General features: G+C 46.0%; 1 protein-coding gene across 1 annotated transcript in view; it reads left to right on the plus strand.

Moving 5' to 3' along the window:
- The first annotated feature begins 938 nt into the window (after positions 1-938).
- The window catches only part of RSPO3 (R-spondin 3), a 100,608-nt gene continuing 80,441 nt past the window's right edge, over positions 939-21,105 (plus strand). Inside the window, exon 1 of the mRNA XM_053285665.1 lies at positions 939-2,037. Coding sequence (XP_053141640.1) covers positions 1,941-2,037 — 97 coding nt within the window. The 5' untranslated portion in view covers positions 939-1,940. The remainder of the gene's footprint in view (positions 2,038-21,105) is intronic.

A 21,105-nucleotide genomic window follows, 5' to 3' on the forward strand; every position in this document is an offset into this window, starting at 1 on the left:
CTTGATTTCTGAGCACTGTAAGATATTCCCCTTAGGGAATGGAGCCGCTCTGGGAAGAGCAGAAGGTTCCAAGTTCCCTCCCTGGCAGCAGCTCCAAGATAGGGCTGAGAGAGCATCTTGGAGAAGCCACTGCCAGTCTGGGTAGATAATACTTAGCTAGACGGACCAATGGTCTGACTTAGTATAAGGCAGCTTCCTATGTTCCTATGTTCCTCAGGTGTCTTCCCTGAGATTTAAAACTGTAAAATATTTCAGATTGGGCTTCCACCATGCCCTGCTTCAACATTTTTGTTTATCCTTTCTTTCTCCTTCATCTGCCTGCCACCCAAAGCATCATTGTTCAGGAGGTGTTCTATGAAACTCGAGAGCTAGCTCACTGCTAATTGGTCTTTATATTACGACACTGTTCCTCTTTTGGTTACCTGCATGTTAAAAGTGTGTGTTTGTGTGGGGTGTGTGTGAAAGAGAGAGTGAGAGAGAGCGCCCTGCATCAAGGTATTTCTCTCACCCTCTGAATCTTTTTGTTCTTAGACAAAATCCGAGAAAGAGTTCTGTGAAACTCAAAAGCTTGCTCGCTGCTTCATTATCTTGGTCCTAATAAAGGACCGTTCCTCTATGTGAGTAATGACAGAGGTGAAAGTGTGACTTCTTGAGCTGTGTGGAGGAGGCCCCCTCAGGGAATTCCCCCTAACCAGCTTCAGTGCCTTTGGGAGGGTCGCGTGAATGGCAACACTCCTGACAGGGGGACGAGCAGCGCAGTGGAATCCTCCCCGCGATGCCCGTGGGGGCGCGCGCGCATCCCTTCTCTCCCCTCCCCGCGCAGCGTCCCTCCCTCTGCAAAGCGAGCCAGAGCCTCCCGCCAACCAACTGGCGACTGGAAGTTCCTCGCCCAGGCTGCCGCACGTCCTATTGGAGTTTGCTTTCCACACTTCATGCGAGCTTCCAAAATACCACTGGATTGCCGGCGAGAGGGAGGAGGAGGAGAAAAGGGGAAGCGCTCGCTCGTTCGCTCAGGCAGAGCCCACCAGTATTCCAGAGCGGCTGCTCAGTCGGTTCCCCTCCAAGTTGAGCGTCAGCCGGAGTCTTCAGCGCTGAAGGAGCTGCTGCTGGTGCTGCTGCTGCTGCTGCTGCTCCCACCGCCGCCGACTTCAGTGCCACAGGAACCCGGCAGCTGTTCTAACGGGCCAGCCTCCCTTCAGCGCGGAGCTGCCCTCCTGAGAGTTGTCTGAGGCGCAAGCCTGGCCGCGTGGGCAAGGCTCGCGGCGGCGCTCCTGCCCACGGCGCCTTTCCCGCCAGAGATGCTGCTGCTGCTGCTGGGCTAGAGGCGTCTTGAGGCGGCGGCAACCCCCAGCCAGGGTCGCCGTGAAGACGGGGCGGCGGAGCCCCCTGGTTTGCCTGCACCACCACCACCGAGGTTCCTTGCGCCTTCTCGCGCCCTATGGGGTTCCCCTCAGGCATCCTTCGACAGACGTGAGCGCCGCAGCGAGGAAGTCACACCTGCCCATGGAGTCCCGGCGGGAGGCCGCCGACCTTTCGCTGGAGCCGAGCGTGTGAGAGCCCCCCAACCCGCGCCGCCGCTCTCACTCAGACCCTCCTCCCACCCTGGCCACTGCGCTCTCCCGCAACCGCTGCAACATGCTACCTGCCCTGGCAACGACGAGGCCCGTCGCTCCTGCTCCAGGGCTCCTGCCATTCCTTGCCACCCTTCGGATGAGACTCCCTGCAGGCAAGCGTTGGGCCAGTTGGAAAGTGCAATAATTCACCATCCTCCTCCTCCTCATCATAAATACTTTGTGTGTCTCTGTCTATCTGTATCTAAAAGGAGAAGGACCGGGAGCCAGTCTCAGAGGCAGGTATTTCTGCTGCTCTTCCTTCCCCCTCTCCCCTCTCCCTCTCCCTCCCCCCCAAGGACAAGAGACGTGAACTTTTACAGGGTTACTATGCAATTGCGACTGGTTTCTTGGTTCTTTATCACTTTGAACTTGATGGAATACATTGGCAGCCGGCACCCTTCCAGAGTCCGACGGCAGGGAAGAAGTAAGTGCGAGTTTTTCCTACGGAATCTCTCTGAAACAGGGCTTGAAGTCATCTCTGGGGTTTCTCCCGGTATGCTTGGATGCCGCAGGTCTGGAGAGGGCTAGCCTCGCGGCAGGCAGGCAGCAGAAATGTTTACTTCGGAAATGTCCGAAGTAAACCCCACTGAGTTAAATGGGACTGTTTGAGCCCCCACTGAGTGTAATAGTGTGATGCCCTTTTAGGCTGTAATCTTAAGCGCACTTAACTAAGGAGTAAGTCTAATTGAACTCAGTGGAGTTTACTTCGGAGCAAAGCTGTATAGGATCGCGCTGTTGCTGGCTACGCACCGCGATCCTAAACATTTTGCTCAGAACTAACAGAGCACGCCTAAGCATATTTACTCAGAGGTCCTACTGTGCTCAGTAGTGCCCTGCCAGGCGTGCTCCCAAGTAAGTGTGTATAGGATCGGAGAACTCAATGATACTTTCGAGTAACGTTCACAGAATGGCGCTGCGCACCTTTCACGATATAACAACAGCCTACATAGAGCATGAAAGAAAGATTAAGGGGAATCGGTGTCCTCCTCCCTCTACCAAGGGCTAGAAATGCATCACTTATTCAGGCCAAATTAGAGTAACTAAAGGTGAAACTTAAATGATCTGTTTTCAGTTATTGGCGCGATGTTTTACAACCCACGATTCAGGATGCCAGAAAGCAAAGCAGTACCCCACACCCGGTGATCATGGAGACTCTCACAGGGTTGTTTTGTAAACCGTCTTTCTCCCGCACGCAGCTGGGCTGGCGCTGGATGCGGAGCTGAATTCTAGGCAGCGAACAGCCGGCTCCTCATCTGCGCCCCTGGGCGCTTCGAGCGCGGTCCGCCTCCCCCTGAAGTCTGAAGTGCGCGGGGCAACCACTGCCAGCAGCCCTTATCTTTGACTGGAAAGGTTCTACGCTGCGCACATTTAAAAAAAAAAAGAAAGAAAGAGAAGGGGGAAAGGAAGGGGAGGACATTAGTTGAAGAAACTAGAAAATTCCTGTTCAGAATAAGGGCGCCTGCCTGCGAGCATTTGCACCTCCAACTCTTTTTTCATCTCCTGGAAGTGAAATTCAGACTGTCAGCCTCTTTAAAAAAAAATTTAAAAAAAATCCATGGTCGGGCAGAAAGTGGCAGTCAGGGCATACCAGGGGGGAAAAAATGCAAAAGGGAAAACTATAGACCACTGTCGACGGTATCATTATATTGGGCAGGGGTCAACTATGTTAAGCCCTTTTTAGGTCCCATTGACTTCAGTGAGGGGGATTTAGATAGCAGTCCCGTGGCAATCCCTGAAGTGTGTGTAGCCTAATAATCCTAAGCATGTTTATTTCGAAGTGAGTCCCACAGAGTTCAATGGGAGTCCAGTAGGTGTGTTTAGGATCGCAGCCTCCAAGTCCGTCTGTATTTGTTACGCTGCTCTTTCTTGAAGTAGTAGTTCAGTAGCTTACATGCGTGTCCTAGGAGGTCTCCTCCATCCTGGCAGGGCCAAGTCTGCGCCGTTTGAACCCTGCATTCTAGTCGGCTGATGGGACTACATGCGCGACAGAAGTCGGTGCGCTTTGGGATGTCTGAGGAGGAGGCAGTTCACCCACCCCGCTACATATAAGGACTTAATTGGGTTGGTTGCCCATGGCTGAGTTCGGAATCCAGATTCACGTGCGGGGGCGGGGGAGATGAAAGGGATTAGCAAAGAAGAACGGGGTGCGGGGAGGGGTGTTTGGCCTGATCTCTTCCGGATAGTTTGCGCAGTATTGAGAAATAGAGTTCTGTGACGTTGTGAAGGTTTGGTCTCCCCTGCCCCGAATTCCCTAGTAGTAAGTAGTCAGTCCTTAAAAAGTGACGATCTATGCAAGAAGGAGTCTTCCTATCTCTGTAACGCCCTCCCCAGATACTTTCCCCCAGAAAAGTCCCGCAAGCGTACCTCCTTCATCTTCTCGGATATTTCCGCCCCTGCCCTCTGGGCTTCCTTTAGCACTTTGTGAAAAGGGCTGTTGATTTCCCTCTGGCTTGACAGCTCCGTCCTGATACGAAGGGGGAAACAGAACACACGGCAGTCTGTATTCAATTTAAAAAAGAAGGGAGTACACTGGGTTATTTCCTAGGTTTTACCCAGTCTTTCCTTTCTGCACCTTGGCACGCGTATCCCTTGAAAGCTGCCTTTGTACGATTGGCTTCGGGGAAACAAGGTTTGATTCACCGAAGGTCCCCTGAAAAGATCGCTTTTGCGCTGGACCAGGGGTCTCCCTTCGCACTGGCGAGAGTCCTCAGCGCTGCCCAGCAAAGCGAACGGGGAAAGGGCTTATTTATTTATTTATTTATTTATTTATTTCGATTTCTATACCACTCTTCCAAAAATGGCTCAGGGTGGTTTACACAGAGAAATAATAAATAGATAAGATGGATCCCTGTCCCCAAAGGGCTCACAATCTTAAAAACAAAAACAAAAACCTCACACAAGATAGACAATAGGGCCAATTATTCTCCCCCTGCTAAATAAGGAGGATCACCGCGTTAAAAGGTGCCTCTTCACCAAGTTAGCTGGGATTAACACAGGACAATTAACACAGGACAAACCGCCGAACCATGTTCCGGCACAACTGAAGGATTTGCACTTGCTTGAGCTTCCCATGGCCCCTTCCCAGAGGGAAAGCTGCCATCTTCCAAAGCAGCCACTTCAGAAGTCCAAAATCATAGGTGGTTTACTTTTCAAGCAGAACTGGCACTGTGGTGACTAGAAAGAGGATGGCCCCCCCCCCTTTGGAAATGGCTTTGCTGCTGTGTTCTATCTAGTAATATTTTATGTTTTTTACAGTGGTGGGGGCAGGGAGAGGTGCCTTCACAAACTGACCTGCAAGCTACTGTGAGCCATAGCACCCCACCCAGCATCCCCCTCAGCAGCTGCCAGGGCTCCAGCGCTCACCTGGCCTCCATGCATGCACAGAGGAGGCCAGGTGAGTGCCAGAGCCACAGCAGCCTCCATGCGGGGTGCTGGGCAGGGTGCCCCTGCTCATGCCGGTTTGCAGGTGACAGTGGTACCACTAGACCTCTCGCTGCACCCCTCTCCCAGTGCCAACCTCACCATCCACTGGTTCTACTGTTGCGAATTTTGTCCAAGTGGGGATCCTGTAGAGAGAGTGTGAGGGTAGAATCAGAAAGGAACAGGGAGGGAAAGGAGGAGAAAATTGAGTTGCTTCTGAATAAACTCTTAGTTAAATCTGAATAAGATTACTTTGTGCTTATAAGGGAAGCAGCAATAATACATTCGGCGGCGAGATTTTGAACCAGCCAAGCACGTAAGCCTGCAAAGCTTTTGAATGTTTCTGCAACCTCATTTCATTGCATTACTCGGCCTACATTCCTGAACAGTTTTCTACTCTTGCTGCTGCTGATTGTTTCTCCAGCTTCCTGACCTGCACAATACCTGAAGGTACTTTTTCCTTATCATCCTGGACTCTGTTGTTCACTGGATGCCCACTGAAGCATGGCTCAGATCCCACCATCATCCTTTTTCTTGTCCACACCAAGAGAAACTGCTCATCACTGGAAACAACGGAGGTCCTATTTCTGCAATTACCTCCTTACTATACTATACAGACCCCTGATTTTACTCCAGCCAAGCAGAAGACTATATTGCTTCACTACCTGGACCCTGAAGGACCCTGAAGGACAAAGTATATATAATCATTTGCCCCTTTTCTGCCAGCTTGGAAGAGGGTGCCAATTTTTATAAAGCTGCTCTTCAAGCCTTAGATTATCATTTCAACCCTACTTTGAAAATGATTACTGAAAGATACAGTACCATTCTAGATTCCAACTTTCTGGAGAACCTATCAATCAGTATGTCACAGCATTGTATGCCTTCAGTGTAACCGGTGAGTTTGCCAGCTTTACTGATGAAAGGATCAGGAATCAGATTGTTATGAAAACAAACTGCTCCATACTGCACGAAAAACTGCTATTGGGGCAGAAACCTATCTTGGATAAAGTTAGAGAGATGGCTAGGAAGGTGGAAAATGCTCCTCACTGTGACAAATAGCTCTCTTTGGTACCCCAAATCCAACTTCCTGAAATCCAGGCTGTTCAGTCTAAATCCTTTCAAACCCAATCTTTTCATATGGCACTACCCTGTAAGTGGCAGCACAAGAAAGGAGGAGCTACCACCAGAGGCGTAACTAGGGAAAACGGCGCCCGGGGCAAGCACTGAAATGGTGCCCCCCCCCACCGCCCCCCCAACATACTACATTATACTTAGGTTTTTCCTCACAAGCGCCCGCCGCCACCACCAAGCCAGGCCACTGACTCGCTGCCAGGCACCAGCAAAGCAATGGGGGGGGGGCGCAGGCAGCGCGGAAGGGACCGCTCGTGGGGAAGGGGGCACCGACGCGCTCCCTTGACTGCTGCAGCGCTGCTGCACTGAGCAGGAAACATTTGTATTAACAAAAAATTAAAAAAAAATTAAAAATTTGGTCATGGCGGCGCCCCCCCACGTGACCAGAAAAGATGGCGCCTGAGGCACGTGCCCCCCCTGCCCCCCCCATAGTTACGCCTCTGGCTACCACTTCTACCAATGCACAGACTCCATAAAGCCAGTTTTGCTCATTGTTGTGCACTGAAGGTCACTTGCAACAGGTGCGGGGAAAAAGAGGACACTTTGCTAAAGTTTGCTGGTCTGCTGTCCACTCCATTACTGATTTACGATATGATATGGATGGCAGATGAACCACTTCCTGACAGCATTTTAAGTGTGACAGAATCACATTCTCTACATTGTCAAGTTAAACTCAATGGCCATGAAGTGTGGATGCTGGCTGATTCTGGTTCTCCATATGCCATCATTTCCCGTCTACTTTACAAAAAACTCCTCACTACATCAGATCTGCACTTGCAGCCTTCAGACATCCACCCATGGGGATATGGAGGTCCCCCTATTGCCACAAATAGATATTTCACTGCTGTCCTGGATTACAAAGGTTGTACTGCAGAAGGGAACGTGTATGTGTCACAAAAAGGAGTCTCAATATTGGGCTGAAAATATCAGAAAAATCTACAGTTAGTGTTAAACCCAAATAGTACAAAATCCGTATTACAGATGATGGAGTATCCATATGCTGATATGTTTGCTGATTTCTCAAACATTTTTGCTGATACTCCTGGCACTGCCATACATTTCAAACATAAACTTCAGATGGAGGCAAATGCAATTCCTGTACAATACAACCACTTAGAGAGGAGCTCTTAAGACTACAGCATGCTGACATAATAGAGCCTTTTGATTCATCAGAATGAGTTTCTCCCATTGTTCTTGTGTGGAAATCAAATGGTACACTTAGAATGTGCATAGATTTAAGAGATGTGAATTCCAACATGGTAGTGGATTGTCATCCATTACCCAATATCAATGAAATACTGCTTACTCTGAAAGAGGCCTCCATGTTCACAGCTTGGGACTTGTCTTTAGCTTATCATCAAATTCCTCTGCTTAGAAGTTGCTGCTCAAAATATATAGCCTTCATTACCCCAGAGGGCCTTTTTCAATACAAAAGACAACCCTTTGGATTAGCCTCTGCAGCTTCAGTATTTCATAAAATGATACATGCAATTTTTGGGACTACAGATGGGATAACTTACCTTTGGGATTACACAAGGCAAAAACATTGTGGAGCATGATGCTAAAATGACAGAAGAAAACTCCAGCAACATGGACATGTTTCTGCAGAGAAACATCGGTTTTGCACACACTCAGTGATGTACATGGGAAACACAGTATTTCAGAGTGTGTACATCCCAAAACATACTTGGTGAAAGCTATTTGAGAAGCAGCAGAGTTAAACAACAAGGATGCACTTTGATCATTTTTAGGACTCTGGGGCCTTCTCATGAACATTGGAGAGGAAGGCTACTGAAACTTACCTCCCCCACAGACAATCACTGGGTCCATGTGGATTGCACGCCCAGATGGACACAGGCTGCCCATGGCAGTGTGGAGGGTTGGTGGCCAGGACACATTGTCCCAGCCCCCCCACCCCAGAAATCCCATAATGCACCACATGAATGTGCGGTGCATTTGGGGGATCACCCCTGGCACTAGCCAGGAGGCTGCTCCTCTGTCAGCACCATGCTGCACCAACATGCAAGTATTTAAACAGCTAACAGGTAGGCCTCTTTGGTGGGTTAGCTGCATGTCAGAACAGCCTCTAGAGAAATTTGTTAGACAAACTTCCTCAAAAGTTGCTCCACTGCATCTTATTTTTAAAAATAATGTAGCATTTAACTGGGATGCATCCTGCAAGGCTAGTTTTCAGACTATCAAATCCATTGCTGAAAACCCTGCTCTCACTTCCTTTGACACCAACAGGCACACTATTGTAACCACTGATGCTTCTGAATATGTCAACTTGACCCAGCAAAAAGGGGAAGGGTAGTTGCCTTTGCTTCCAGGGTGTGTAGTGCTTCAGAGAAGATGTATTTTGTCATTGGGTGGGGTTGGGGGGAGTTCTAGCATGTTTCTGGGTAGTGAGGCACTTCAGGACTTACTTGTGGGGCAGAAATTTCACTTTATGGTCAAACCACAAACCCCTATCTGTTTTATTTACTGCTCGGGGATCAAGTTGAGCAACCCCAAGAACAGCCAAATGGATCACCAGACTTATGGATTTTGATTTTCATTCATTCATTCATTTGATTCCTATACCGCCCTTCCAAAAATGGCTCAGGGCAGTTTACACAGAGAAATATAAATAAATAAGATGGCTCCCTGTCCCCAAAGGGCTCACAATCTAAAAAGAAATGTAAGATAGACACCAGCAACAGTCACTGGAGGTACTGTGCTGGGGGTGGACAGGGCCAGTTACTCCCCGCCCCTGCTCAATAAAGAGACTCACCATGTTAAAAGGTGCCTCTTTGCCCAGTTAGCAGGGGTTTTCAGGTGGAATACCTTCCAGGTCTTCAGAATACAACTGCAGATTATTTATCTCGCCTTCCACTTCTAGGCCAAGAGGCGATCCCAGAAGATGAGGATGAAGGAGTAGTAATTGCATAAATAGGTTCATCCACTCAGGGGGTGATCACATCTGCTGAATGGAAAGTGGCCCTAAGTGCTTTCATAAGTGTTAAGCACTTATGAAAGCACTGAGGGCTACTTTCCATTCATTTCCTTATATAACTAACGGATGGTCATACAAAAAACATCATCAACCGTTCATGCACATAGCAAGTGAGCTGTCTCTTCTCAGTGAGCTGGTGCGGAGGACTGATCATTTGGTGGTGCCACCCTTCTTACAAGCAAAAGTAGTCAAATAGCCCACGAAGGTCACCTGGGCATGAGCTCATCTAAAAGGTGAATCAGAGAATGTTTTTGATGGCCAAGTATGGACAAACACATTGAAAATGTAATCAGGCTTATATGGCTTGTGCTTTAAGTGACAAACCACGGAAGACTTTTAACACCCCCTTGACTCCAGTAGAGTATCCTAGTGGTTCTTGGGAAAAACTTGCTCTGGATATAATGGGGCCTTTTGATAACCAACCCACAAAACAAAGATTTGTTATAGTAATGGTGGGTTACTATTCCAAGTGGCCAGAAGTTTAATTTGCTGACAACATTACTACAAACAAGCCGATCCAGTTAATGGCTGCAGTTTGTGTGAGAGAAGGTCTTCCTAGGGAACTAGTGACTGACAATGGTACATAGCTTACCTCATTTGAAATGGAGCAATATTTGAATAACCATGGGATAAAACACAAGACTATTTCCATGTACCATCCTCAGGGGAATGGCTTAGTGGAAAGAATAAACAGATTAGTGAAAGAATGTTTACAGCTGGCTACTATGCAACAACAACCCTGGAAAGAAGCAATTTGTGAAACTTGTTTATCGAACAACTCCTCATTCTACTATAAGGAAATCACCTTTTGAACTACTGAGAGGACACAAAGCTATCACCAAACTTACCCAATGGCAACAACTGGTAGGACTTTACATGCCATCTCATGCTCAGGATGCAGAGATTTGTGAGTGGGTATGGGAGAGGCAACACAAATTAAAAAATGTATGTGGGTCATAAATGGTGTATGAAACAGAGAACATTTCAGGTGGGGAACTTTGTTCAAATATGGCTGCCTTATAAAGTGAGAAAGAGATGTTCCCAATATTCTGGACCAAAACAAATAATTGAAATCTAAGGAGATTCTGTCATACTGGATGATAGAAAGACATGGAACCGTTCAAGAATTTCCAGCATGCATACTATGAGAAAAGAGGGAAGGGAGTCTGATCTCCGAAGAGGAACTGGAGATGAATTTGATCTTCCCTCCAGTTTTGACCTCACAGAGGAGGCTGATGAAAGTGATAGACAGTTCTCTTTACCAGAAAGGGGGAAAGAAAAAGAAAAACATCACTATCAGCTCCTGTGCAGAGAACCCAAGAATTAGGCGAAGTGTGCATGACAGGAGACCACTTAAAAGTCTTCAAGACTTTGAAATGAATTTTATATTAATTCAATTCTGTTACTGAATTGACAGGAGAGATGTGTTGTATTCTGTCTAGTAATCTTTTATGTTTTGTTGTTTGTCGAAGTGGGGATCCTGTAGAGAGAGTGTGGGAGGTGGAGTCAGAAAGGGGAAAGGAGGGAAAGCAGAAGGAGAAAATGGAGTTGTTGTTTTTAATAAACTCTGTTAATTCTACATAAGTTTACTTTGTGCTTATTGCAGAAGCAATTATAAAAGGCCTCTGGGACTTTCTAGAGCAAATCTTATTATGGTGCTGCTAATCCAAAGACCCCAGTGGCATTTGCACAACTTGCACATTTACACAAGTTGCCTCTTGGACCTTGTTATAGGAAGTTCAACAAATGGAAATTGGCCTGTAACCTTAACCCTGCTCCCGCCCGTGGTTTCTGAAACCTGCTCCCTTCAGCCCATGAAAGAACAAGAAGAGTTCATCACTCAGTAGCACAGGGAGTGACCTTCAAGTCCATCAGCGATCCAACACCAAATTTGCAATTCTTCCCCAAGGCTACGCTCCATGGGAGTCAACTTACAGATTCAGCTGCTGGTCATCAAATGCAGCGCAATCAGGTCTAAACAAGGGATGTGCATCCATAGGTGAGCCAGGAGAGAGAGCGAGAGCGAGAGAGAGAGAGAGCGAGAGAGAGAGAGAGAAAATACCTGTGTATCATCTTCTCATCTATTATTTACTCTCTGGTCTTAATTTTTCCCTGGAAGGAAAAAGAAACAAAGCTATAGCTAACCTAGTGCATGTGGCAATATGAGAAAGTTCCCAAAACATTCAACCCCACTTTTGAAGAAACCCCCAAATTCGTCCGAAATAATTGAGAATACTTCATGGATCATGGGAGTTGTTTGGGTGTCATCTGCCCACTACGAGGTAATTCTTCGCCTTTCTCCGCACTCGCATCTCTTCCAGCTGCAAAGCTGTGAGCGGTGCGACCCCTGGCGGCCGCTGCGCTCTCACACACGCACCCCGCCGCCGCAGCCTTCTCTGCAGGTGCGAGCAGACGGAGAAGGACGAGGAGAGCCGAACCCTCGCTAGAGCACTATAGGGCGTATGGTGGGTCCGGAGCTCTTTGCAGGATGCGGACAACCAATTTAATGTCCCCTTCGGAGCTTTGCCATTGACTTCAAAAGGATCTCAGTCTGGCTTCCTAAACTTGGGAGAGAATGGCGTGTGGGCGGGGAGGACGAAATTGAGTGGAAGGGATCAGATGACGACGAGATCAGAAGAACAGATGTTTGAACAGCGCGATAGAGAATCACTTCTTATCGTCCTTAGAACCTAATCAGGCAATGTAAATTAGATAAAAGAGGGACTTTAAAGGCAGACACGCCCCTGAGTCTTGCCTTCAGGCCGGGGAGGACGAGAACTGGTCAAGAGAGGCGTGAGTGCAACTTTAGAAGATGGCTGGGAAGGGATTGCTACATCGGCATTCTTTATGCATTTAGATACATGCTGGCAGTCATATAAAACTAGCCTTAGGGGCTATAATAGCGTCTTGCTCATTACTCATTGCTCCTCGGCGGGTATTTTCCAACTCCCCAGCTTCATTGTCAATAATTAAACTCATCAGTTCCAGCACATGCAAATCCTGGACTCCCGGCGGGGGCGGGGGAGGGGGTTCCCCTTCTACTTTACACACAAAGCATCTGCTGTGAGAGAGAAACAGTGTTGGGAACTGATCTGGGGGCAGGCAATGTGCCACCGACTCCAACCCACCCCTCGCCGTCCATGGGACCTAAGTTTAGGACGGGGAATGAATGAAGTGGGCTATATGTTTCCTACACTCCCGACTTCCACTTAGGAGTTTGCTTAGCAGGGCTGGGAATGAAGGAGGAAGGCGAAGGAAAGGGCGAGGTCCAAGCTGTGAGGAGTAAGGGCGTAACAGAGGAAAAGACTGGGGAGCACCTCCTCACGTTTTTTGAGGGGTGAAGGAAATACGCTTTTGGGGACAATATATGGATTATTAGGTTTGGTGATGGGGGGTTATATAAAATGAGGGGGGGGACTCCTCAAATGCTTAGGAGGGGATCTGCACCCCTGGTGGGCTGCAGCTGCCTATTCATCCCAAACCACCCTCATCGGGCTGGAGAAATTTCCTTAGTAGTTTTTCATAACTGGGGAGTCAGAGCAATTTAAGCAGACTTAATAAGACTTGTGATGCCCCCACCCTTGAAGAACAGATCCTCATGCCCTACCACAAACTGCTTTTGAAGCTCCTCTCAGTTTCAGATTATGAGAGTATGAGTAATGAATGAAAAGGCTAGAACAGTCAAGCTGCAACCAGTAGAATAACAGGGAAACAACTCTGACCACAGCCCCATAAAATAGTGATATGTGGTCAAAACATTCTCATCTAGTGGGCAGCCAGTACAGAAAAGGAAATAAGTAGAGTTGCCTTCCTGATTCATCAGGGTTTGGCATTCTCTGTGCAAGCCAAAAATGGACTTCCAGCATTGAGTTTTTATTATTTTCTAAAATTCTAACCAGTTTGTGGTGTTGATAACTATATATTTTTATAATGAAGCAATTCTTGCTTACTAAAAATCAATGAATTAATTGCAATGAAAAGGAGAACATATTTGTCACTCTTTTTTAGAAGGGGTCATATAACTAAAATGGCTGTAGCTCTATGCAGGGGGCATAGCAAGGTTGTAGTGGGCCCAGAGACAAGATTTTAAAATGCCCCCCCCCACTGAAGTTCAGCTCATTAAGTAAAGAAATCTTAAATGAGGCTGAATTGTGGTAACAAAAAGCATATATATATATATATATATATATATATATATATATATATATATATATATCTCCTATGTGCCACAATAAAACGTCATTCTAAATTATTTTTTAAAAGGTTTTGTAAATTGTGGATGATGCAAGTCATTTAATGGCACTAGAGAAAGACATGCTATTCCGGTAGCTCCATGTCTTAACACCCACATCAATTTCGGAGGATGAATACAACTGAAGGAAGCCCGGGTGGATGCACGGCTGGGGGAGTCAGTCATGGGACTTTCCTCGGGGGCCCCCCCCAAGGCAGTGGGCCCCCAGACAACTGTCTGCCCTTGCCCTATTATAGTTATGCCCCTGGCTCTATGGTAAAGCACATTCATTGCTTGCCGAAGGTCTCAATTTCCATCCCTGGGATCTCCAGAGAGGGCTGGGAAGGACCCTTATGTTGTCTGCAATGAAACCTTGGAAAGCCACTGTAATCGATGCAGACAATACATTGATTTGGACCAGTGATCTGACTTGGACCACTAAATTGACCAATGATCTGACTTGGTGTAAGGCAGCTTTGTAGGTCAATTCCAAAGAATCCCCCCCCCCATTTTTTCAGAGACATAATTTCTCATTTTTACTTTTGGGAAGGAATACTTAAATATTTTGGAGCTCAGCTAGATGAAATTAAATGGCCCAACTGCCCTGTCACTCTTTTATAACAAATACAAATTTAACTATGGGGAGAAATTATCAAGGTATATGAAATTATGCATGGAGTGGAGAGAGTGGACAGAGAAATTTTGTTCTCCCTCTCTCACAACACTAGAACCAGGGGTTACCCCATGAAGCTGAAGGTTGGGAAATTCAGGACTGACAAGAGGAAGTACTTTTTCACACAGTGCATAATTAATCTATGGAATTCTCTGCCACAGGATACGGTGATGGCCACTAGATTTGATGGCTTTAAAAGAGGTTTAAACAACTTCATGGAAGACAGGTCTATCAATGGCTACTATTCTGGTGGCTATAGGCCACCTCCAGCCTCAGAGGCAAGATGCCCCAGAATACCAGTTGCAGGGAAGCAACAGCAGGAGAGAGGGCATACCCTTACCTCTTGCTCATGGGCTTCCCAGAGGCATCTGATGGGCCACTGTGTGAGACAGGATGCTGGACTAGATAGGCCTTATCTAGCAGGGCTGTTCTTATGTTCTTAAAATATTTATATAATATAAAGACCTACAATTCCTTCTCCACTGAAATTAAGGATGGATAAGGGCCTGGATGAAGATATCAACTTTGAAGCATTTTATTCAGATGATAGTTCTTATGATTAAGAAATTATATTGTTTATTTACTCTTTGCATGAGACATTAGCTCCCTCAGAGCATAAGCCTATCAGGATAATAGCACTCGATAGATCGTAAGATTGCACTCTTTTTGTCACATATACAAAAATCAATATAAAATTTTCAAGACAAATTAACCAGAGATTCTATAGAGAGTTTAGTCAATAGAAAGATGAGTGAAAGTTACTAGCGGACAATATTTAGCAGCAGTCAACTGTTCCACCTATGTTTTGTAACAAATATTATTACATATATGAAAGAAGGAGCTTGAGATTGATTCAGCATTTTTTTCAGAATTCACAATGACTTTTGCAATTCCGAAGTGGTAGAAGTTTCATGAAAGTAGTGATGTACCTGCACTTCCTTGTGATATGTATGCCTGTGTGTGAAGTTCACACTATGTACCCATTGTGCCTTGGCCTCTCTCCCATTTGAATTGCAACTAAAAGTATTAATGGGACCACTGTGGACAATCCACATGGCAGGCATGAAGTCAACATGAAGTTCTTTCATGCCCCATCACTTTTTCTCTTTCTGGTGCTATATGGGTGCAAAATGTCTTTGTGGGAGTGCAGCTTCATTCCTGTGTAGTTCATCCAAAGGACTACATGGTTAAAGAACATTTCATATCAGACAATTATTTCATTTGAATGGACTATTGTTTTATTTTAAATGTAGATAATTGCCCATGTATTTTCATGGGCAGATAGGAGATGATTTTGGAAAGAAGGGGAAGAAGTGGGGAGGGGGGGGTTTCCTTACATTCCACTTGCTTCTGTCCATCCTCTATCCCTTTCTATCTCCTGCCCTCCTACTCTTCCCCTTGCTATATGTAGCCCTCCATCCTCCTTCTCACCTCATTGCTCTCTGCAATATTTTTTATCACTTCCATCTCCTGATCTCTCTCTTTTCTTTCTCCAATGACTCTTGTAAAAAGAGCATAAGAAGAGCCTTGCTGGATCAGGCCTAAGGCCCATCAAGTCCAGCATCCTGTTTCCCACAGTAACCTACCAGATGCCTCTGAGAAGCCTACAAGCAGGAGATGAAGAAATGCCCTGTCTCCTGCTGTTGCTCTCCTACAATTGGTATTCAGAGGCATCCTGCCTCTGAGCCTGAAGGTAGCCTGTAGCCACCAAGACTAATAACCATTGATAGATTTGTCCTCCATGGATTTGTTTAAGCCCCTTATGAGAACAATCTGAAAATTGCCTTTGAGGGAACAGAAGCACAACCAACTGGGTTGCTGGACATTCTGTTAGAGCAATACTTTCTGTTCTTTTGCAGCACAGGGAAAAGGAAGGGTACTCTTCTCCATTCAGGTGACACCTCTTCCAGTTCAATAACGTGCATGAAGAAAGGGGGAAATGAGGAATTGTGTCTCTACTGCATCGCCTCCCTTCCTTCCTTTCTGACAATTAGTTCTTTGACCTTTGTTTCTCTAGCATACTCTTGTACACCACAGTATGACAAACATAGAATGTTCGGGACCAGGCTACAACAGATAGATATATAAAGAAAGAAATGTCCCCTGACCAAATAATATGGTTCCCCATCCGTTACATTGCTAGCAGGCACGCCATGGGCCTGAAGAGTGTTTGGAAAACTATCTTGGTGCTCTCCAGAGTTTCATGAAGTACAAGTAAGATATAACAAACAAACCTGAAGTTAAGGAAGATATACCCTTGACAAGTATGCAGTGTATGCTCTCCCCTGATAGTGAGTGGAGGTTTTAAATATGTGTCATAGTAAGCACCTTTATTGTTTGCAAAGATACCAGGACTTGAAAGTACTATTAGGCAAGTCTACACCCCTTAACCAGATGAATTTGTCCTTGTCTGGGATTAAATTGGCCATTGTGGATTTTCTTTCAAAGCAAGCATACTTTGAATGCTCAGCTGATGTTTTCTCCTTGAAGATTATACTATTGTTTTGTCAGAGTAAATGATTTGCTGGCAAGTGCGGTTTTCTTTTACTGTAGAAAATATATTCCAAACATTTGGGGACTATAGCAGCTGAATGAAGCAGCCATTGTTATTAACCTCAACCACTTTAAAAAGATGGAAACATTCATTCTTAAACATATGTTAACAACTGCTGCCATATAAAATAGGCTTTTAGTTAAATATATATGGATATGTTTTCATTCAGTTATATTAATCAAAACAATACTTGGTGGAAATCTATGTACATCTTAAAATGTACTGAAATCAATTGAATCACAAGGCAGATTCACACAATGACTCTAACATCAGTTTGATTAAAACTGGAGAGTCTAACAGTGCATGTCATGTGAACCCTGGATTTTTTGGTGTACGTTTCTTGGCAGTGTGCCAAACCAACATGAAGCCAACATTGACAAGCCAAGATTATATCTAAGATTATGGAACTTGACTTCATGTTGTTTTGGTGCATTGCCAAGTGCAGATCACTGAAATATATTCCACGGGAGCATACACAGTGCTGGAATATCCGGTTTTCATCTAACTAACGTTATGAATGAAGAATCTTATAATGTTCATAATTTTCTTAGTAAAGGGAGATAGACTGCATAATGCTAATGTGAAGACTATGGGCTTCTTCTCACAATCAGAGTGATCCCCAGTTAACATTGAGGCACTTCACACGATCGGTGTGAAGCACTGGAGGGGGTTCTGCAGGGAGAGCGGACTTAGCCCGCTCTCCCTGCAGATGATCAAACGGCAGTCCTGGGCAGCCGGATTGGCTGCCCACATGACTGCCAGTTCCATCACGGAGACGGCAGGGGCTGCGGGGATCGGGGGATGCACGGCCCCTGGAAGTTCCAGGATCCTGGAGAGACCTCCGAGCCTGGGAGGCTGCTTGCAGCCTCCCAGCAGGGGTCTCCTCGTGTGCCACCATGGCATGAAGCCGCGCCGTGGTGGCACACGATCAGAAAATGCAGGTTAGCAGAGTGCTTGCTCTGCTAACCTGGGCTAAGGGGAGGGCTACTTTGGCAGGCTAGCTGCCAGAGAACCACTGGGCTCACCCGTGAGCCCACTGGGTCTCACAATGGGGGAAAACGGGCTGGGCTTCTTTAGGCCAATTTTCCTCCATCATGAGAATCCTAGATCACCAAACCACATGCATTCCCTGTTGTGTGGGCTTCAAAGAACCTCCTGATCCCCATTTGGCAGTGCACCAACAGACATTTAACTGAGAGCACATGTGATGTGGCAATCTGGGATTTAACACTTACCAGAAATCACTGTGATCAGGGCGTTTTCTGGATTACAAGATTTGTGCTGGTTAAAGTGTTGCAAAGTGTGATGCTATGAAGCAGAGGCTTGAAACCGCGAGTACAGCATTTCTCGATGTGTTTTTCAGTTGTGACAGGGTTTTGGCCATTCATATTGTCTACCACTGCAGCAGGTTTTCCAGGTGGGGGTGTCCATATTCTTCCTGAATCGCATTCACTCCCCCCCCCCTCCTCCATTTCCGGCCAATAGGCCTGTCGCTGATGCAACAAACTTAAAAAAAGAAATTCTCTGTCTTTGCACAAAGTCACAACCAGGGTTGCAGCTCTATCTGCTGTGCTTTGCGCTAGCAAGAGCACTGGGAACATGTGGGGCATGATGACAGATGGACCAATGGTCTGACTCTGTATAAGGCCGCTTCCCATAGGAGGAAACATGTTTTCTCAAGGGAACATGAACATGTCTTAAAAATAAGTCTGATGAAAAACAAAAAGCAGTAGCAGGGAAAGCGCCATTCCAAAATGATAATTAAGTTGCAGCGTTGCACCCTTGCACAAGTGATCCAGAAAAACATACAAACAAACAAACCCCAGGCTACAGGGGTTTGTCAAATGAGCCACCCAATCCACAGCACACACAAAAGGAGGAAACATGAACGTGTCCAGAAAAACTCTGATGAAAAACAGAAGCAAATGCGATTGAAATCAAAAGCAGATGAGAATTGGGTTGCACCTCTGCACAAAAACCCAGGTGGACCTCTAAAAAAAATCCTTTCATGAATGGGATGGAAAAATTATTTCATGAACTGGACAGAAAGGGTCTGTAAAAATCAACAAATTGTTGCACTGCCATTTGAACCGTCCACACCATGCCACACTGTAATGCATAAACAACAGAGCAAGCCTCATACAATGGAAAAATACAGGTACTTTCCTGCAATACATATACAACATTATAGGGCTACAACACATCAATAAAACCCAAAACAAGGCATTGGAAATATGGACGGCACCCTGCTGACAGCGCAGCAACTGCGATGTCAAAACACGGGCAATACGAAGGGCACTTAGCAAACGTGTTGCAAAACTATTGCAACGTGTAATGCAGAAATCACCCATGAGAATAAGACGTAAGTTTAGTGGCTCTAAATCTCCAGTTAGGGGACATTAGAGACATTTTTTTAAAAAAATTCAGCAGTCATCTTATCTCTAAAGATGAGTCAGAAGTAACCCCAACGGTGTTCTCTGTAACAGGAATTCCCAGATGTTGACTACAACAACATAACCCCATAATCCTCAGCCAAAGGCTATTGCAGCTGGGAATGCTGGGAGTTGTAGTCAACAACATCTGGGAACCCCTGTTACAGGGAACACAGAACCCCACCCTAGTTTTCTTTCTCCTTTACTGTCATGTCATCCACTCCTGACGGTCCTGGAAATACCCTCCTGGAAGTGCATCCTGGAAATACAGGTTCCTGTGGTCCATTTGATGTTACTGTTTAACAATCTTTTATGTTGTATGTCATATGCAGCCCTGGACTGCCTACCCACCTGACAGGTTCAGTTTTGACACTATTAATTACTTGGATTTTTTTTTTCTTTTTTGGAGGGGGCTGGATCAAGGACCCCTCTTTCCCCTCTTCTCCAGAAGGTGAGCTTCCATTCAATAAGACTGCATCGAGCAGTATATTATTTATTTTATTTATTCATTCATCATAATTTTATACTGCCTGACAGATACATCTCTTCCCCCAGACACACACAGCAGCTGGCTGGGAGAGTAGTTTTGCAGGTAGGTGGGGGAGGGACTGCCCCAGTGGAGGGACTGCCCAAATGACCAGTCAAGTTTCTTGCCTTGGAGGCAGCACTGGGCCAGCATATAAGCAGGTTAGCCCACCTTCCTGCTCATATTTCAGTTTAGAACAGCAGAGCACCCATGCGTCTACCCTCCTGCAGGATTACCTGGTTATTTATCTGGGCCAAATAGGATGTTTCCCCTGCTAACTTGCATTGGTCTTGGGACAAGGTCCCCCTCCTCCACCCAGCTATTCTGTACCACCTGGCTAAGATACTGTGTATCTTTAGATAGCCGCTCCCCACATTTTTTGGTCCCAGCTGGCAGGGACAGTGCTTAATGGGATCAGCTAGAGACATTTTGATCAGTGTCCTGAGGCATCAAACAAAGGGTGAAGACTGAGAAGCTCAGAACAACCTTTTAGAGGTTATGGGACAAGCCACCCTTGGGGGCATATCTGACTCACCCACCTGGAGTTAGCTGGCCTGGGGCGGGTTGACCCAGCATGACCTCCTTCAACTCATCATTCACGTGCCAGGCAATGAAGAAGCAGGAGCTGCCATTAACTGGTTCCATTATCTGGTTCCAGAACCAGGTGGAGCTTGCCCAGAGATGGAGGCAGTAGAACGGACTCTTTTCCCATTATCCATTGCACCAGGGATTCCCAACCTGTGGTACACCAAATGTTGCTGAACTTCAGCTCCCATCATTCCCAGCTACAATTTATTGTGGCTGGGGATGATGGGAGTTGTAGTTCAGCAGCATCTGGAGTACCACAGGTTGAGAACCCCTGCACTACATAATGACACTTGCACTGCAAGTTATGTTAGGCCAGAGCACTGTTCTCTCTAACAGAGATTCCCAGATGTTGTTGACTATAACTCCTAGCATCCTCAGTTGCAGTAGCCTTTGATTGGGGATAATGGGAGTTGTAGTCAACAACATCTGGGGATCCCTGTTTAGAAGGAACACTGGGGTAGAGGTATTTGCTGCAAATCCAGTTAAAGAGTTAATGAAGTTATGGCTGTTTTCAGCCCAACACTTGGTTCTCATCTCTTTATTTACTGCAGTGTCTACCGTGTGCAGGCTGGAAGTTTATATACTTTTTAAATGCATAAACCACATTTTCTGCTGAGCAACACTTGAAGTGATATCCAATCCACAAAAACATTAAAAAAAATCTCAAACAGAATCTGAAACAGGACCAGAAAATGCAGTCACATACAAACTAGAAGACATAATTAGCATTATTAAACTGATCTATCAGTTTAACAATATGGTTACTGAAAAGTCACCTGTAATGTGTAATCCTGCAATGGCATTTTCTCTATGCCACACACTGAATAACAGCAAACCTGCATTATGATTGTGTGTACACTTTAAATGAACCTGGTTTTCTGATTAGTGTACTTGTATGATATATGTTCTAAATGTTATCTCAAGCTGCTGGAAGAAGCATAC

The sequence above is a fragment of the Hemicordylus capensis genome, chromosome 1, assembly GCF_027244095.1.
Source record: "Hemicordylus capensis ecotype Gifberg chromosome 1, rHemCap1.1.pri, whole genome shotgun sequence".
In the NCBI taxonomy this organism is placed as follows: domain Eukaryota; kingdom Metazoa; phylum Chordata; class Lepidosauria; order Squamata; family Cordylidae; genus Hemicordylus; species Hemicordylus capensis.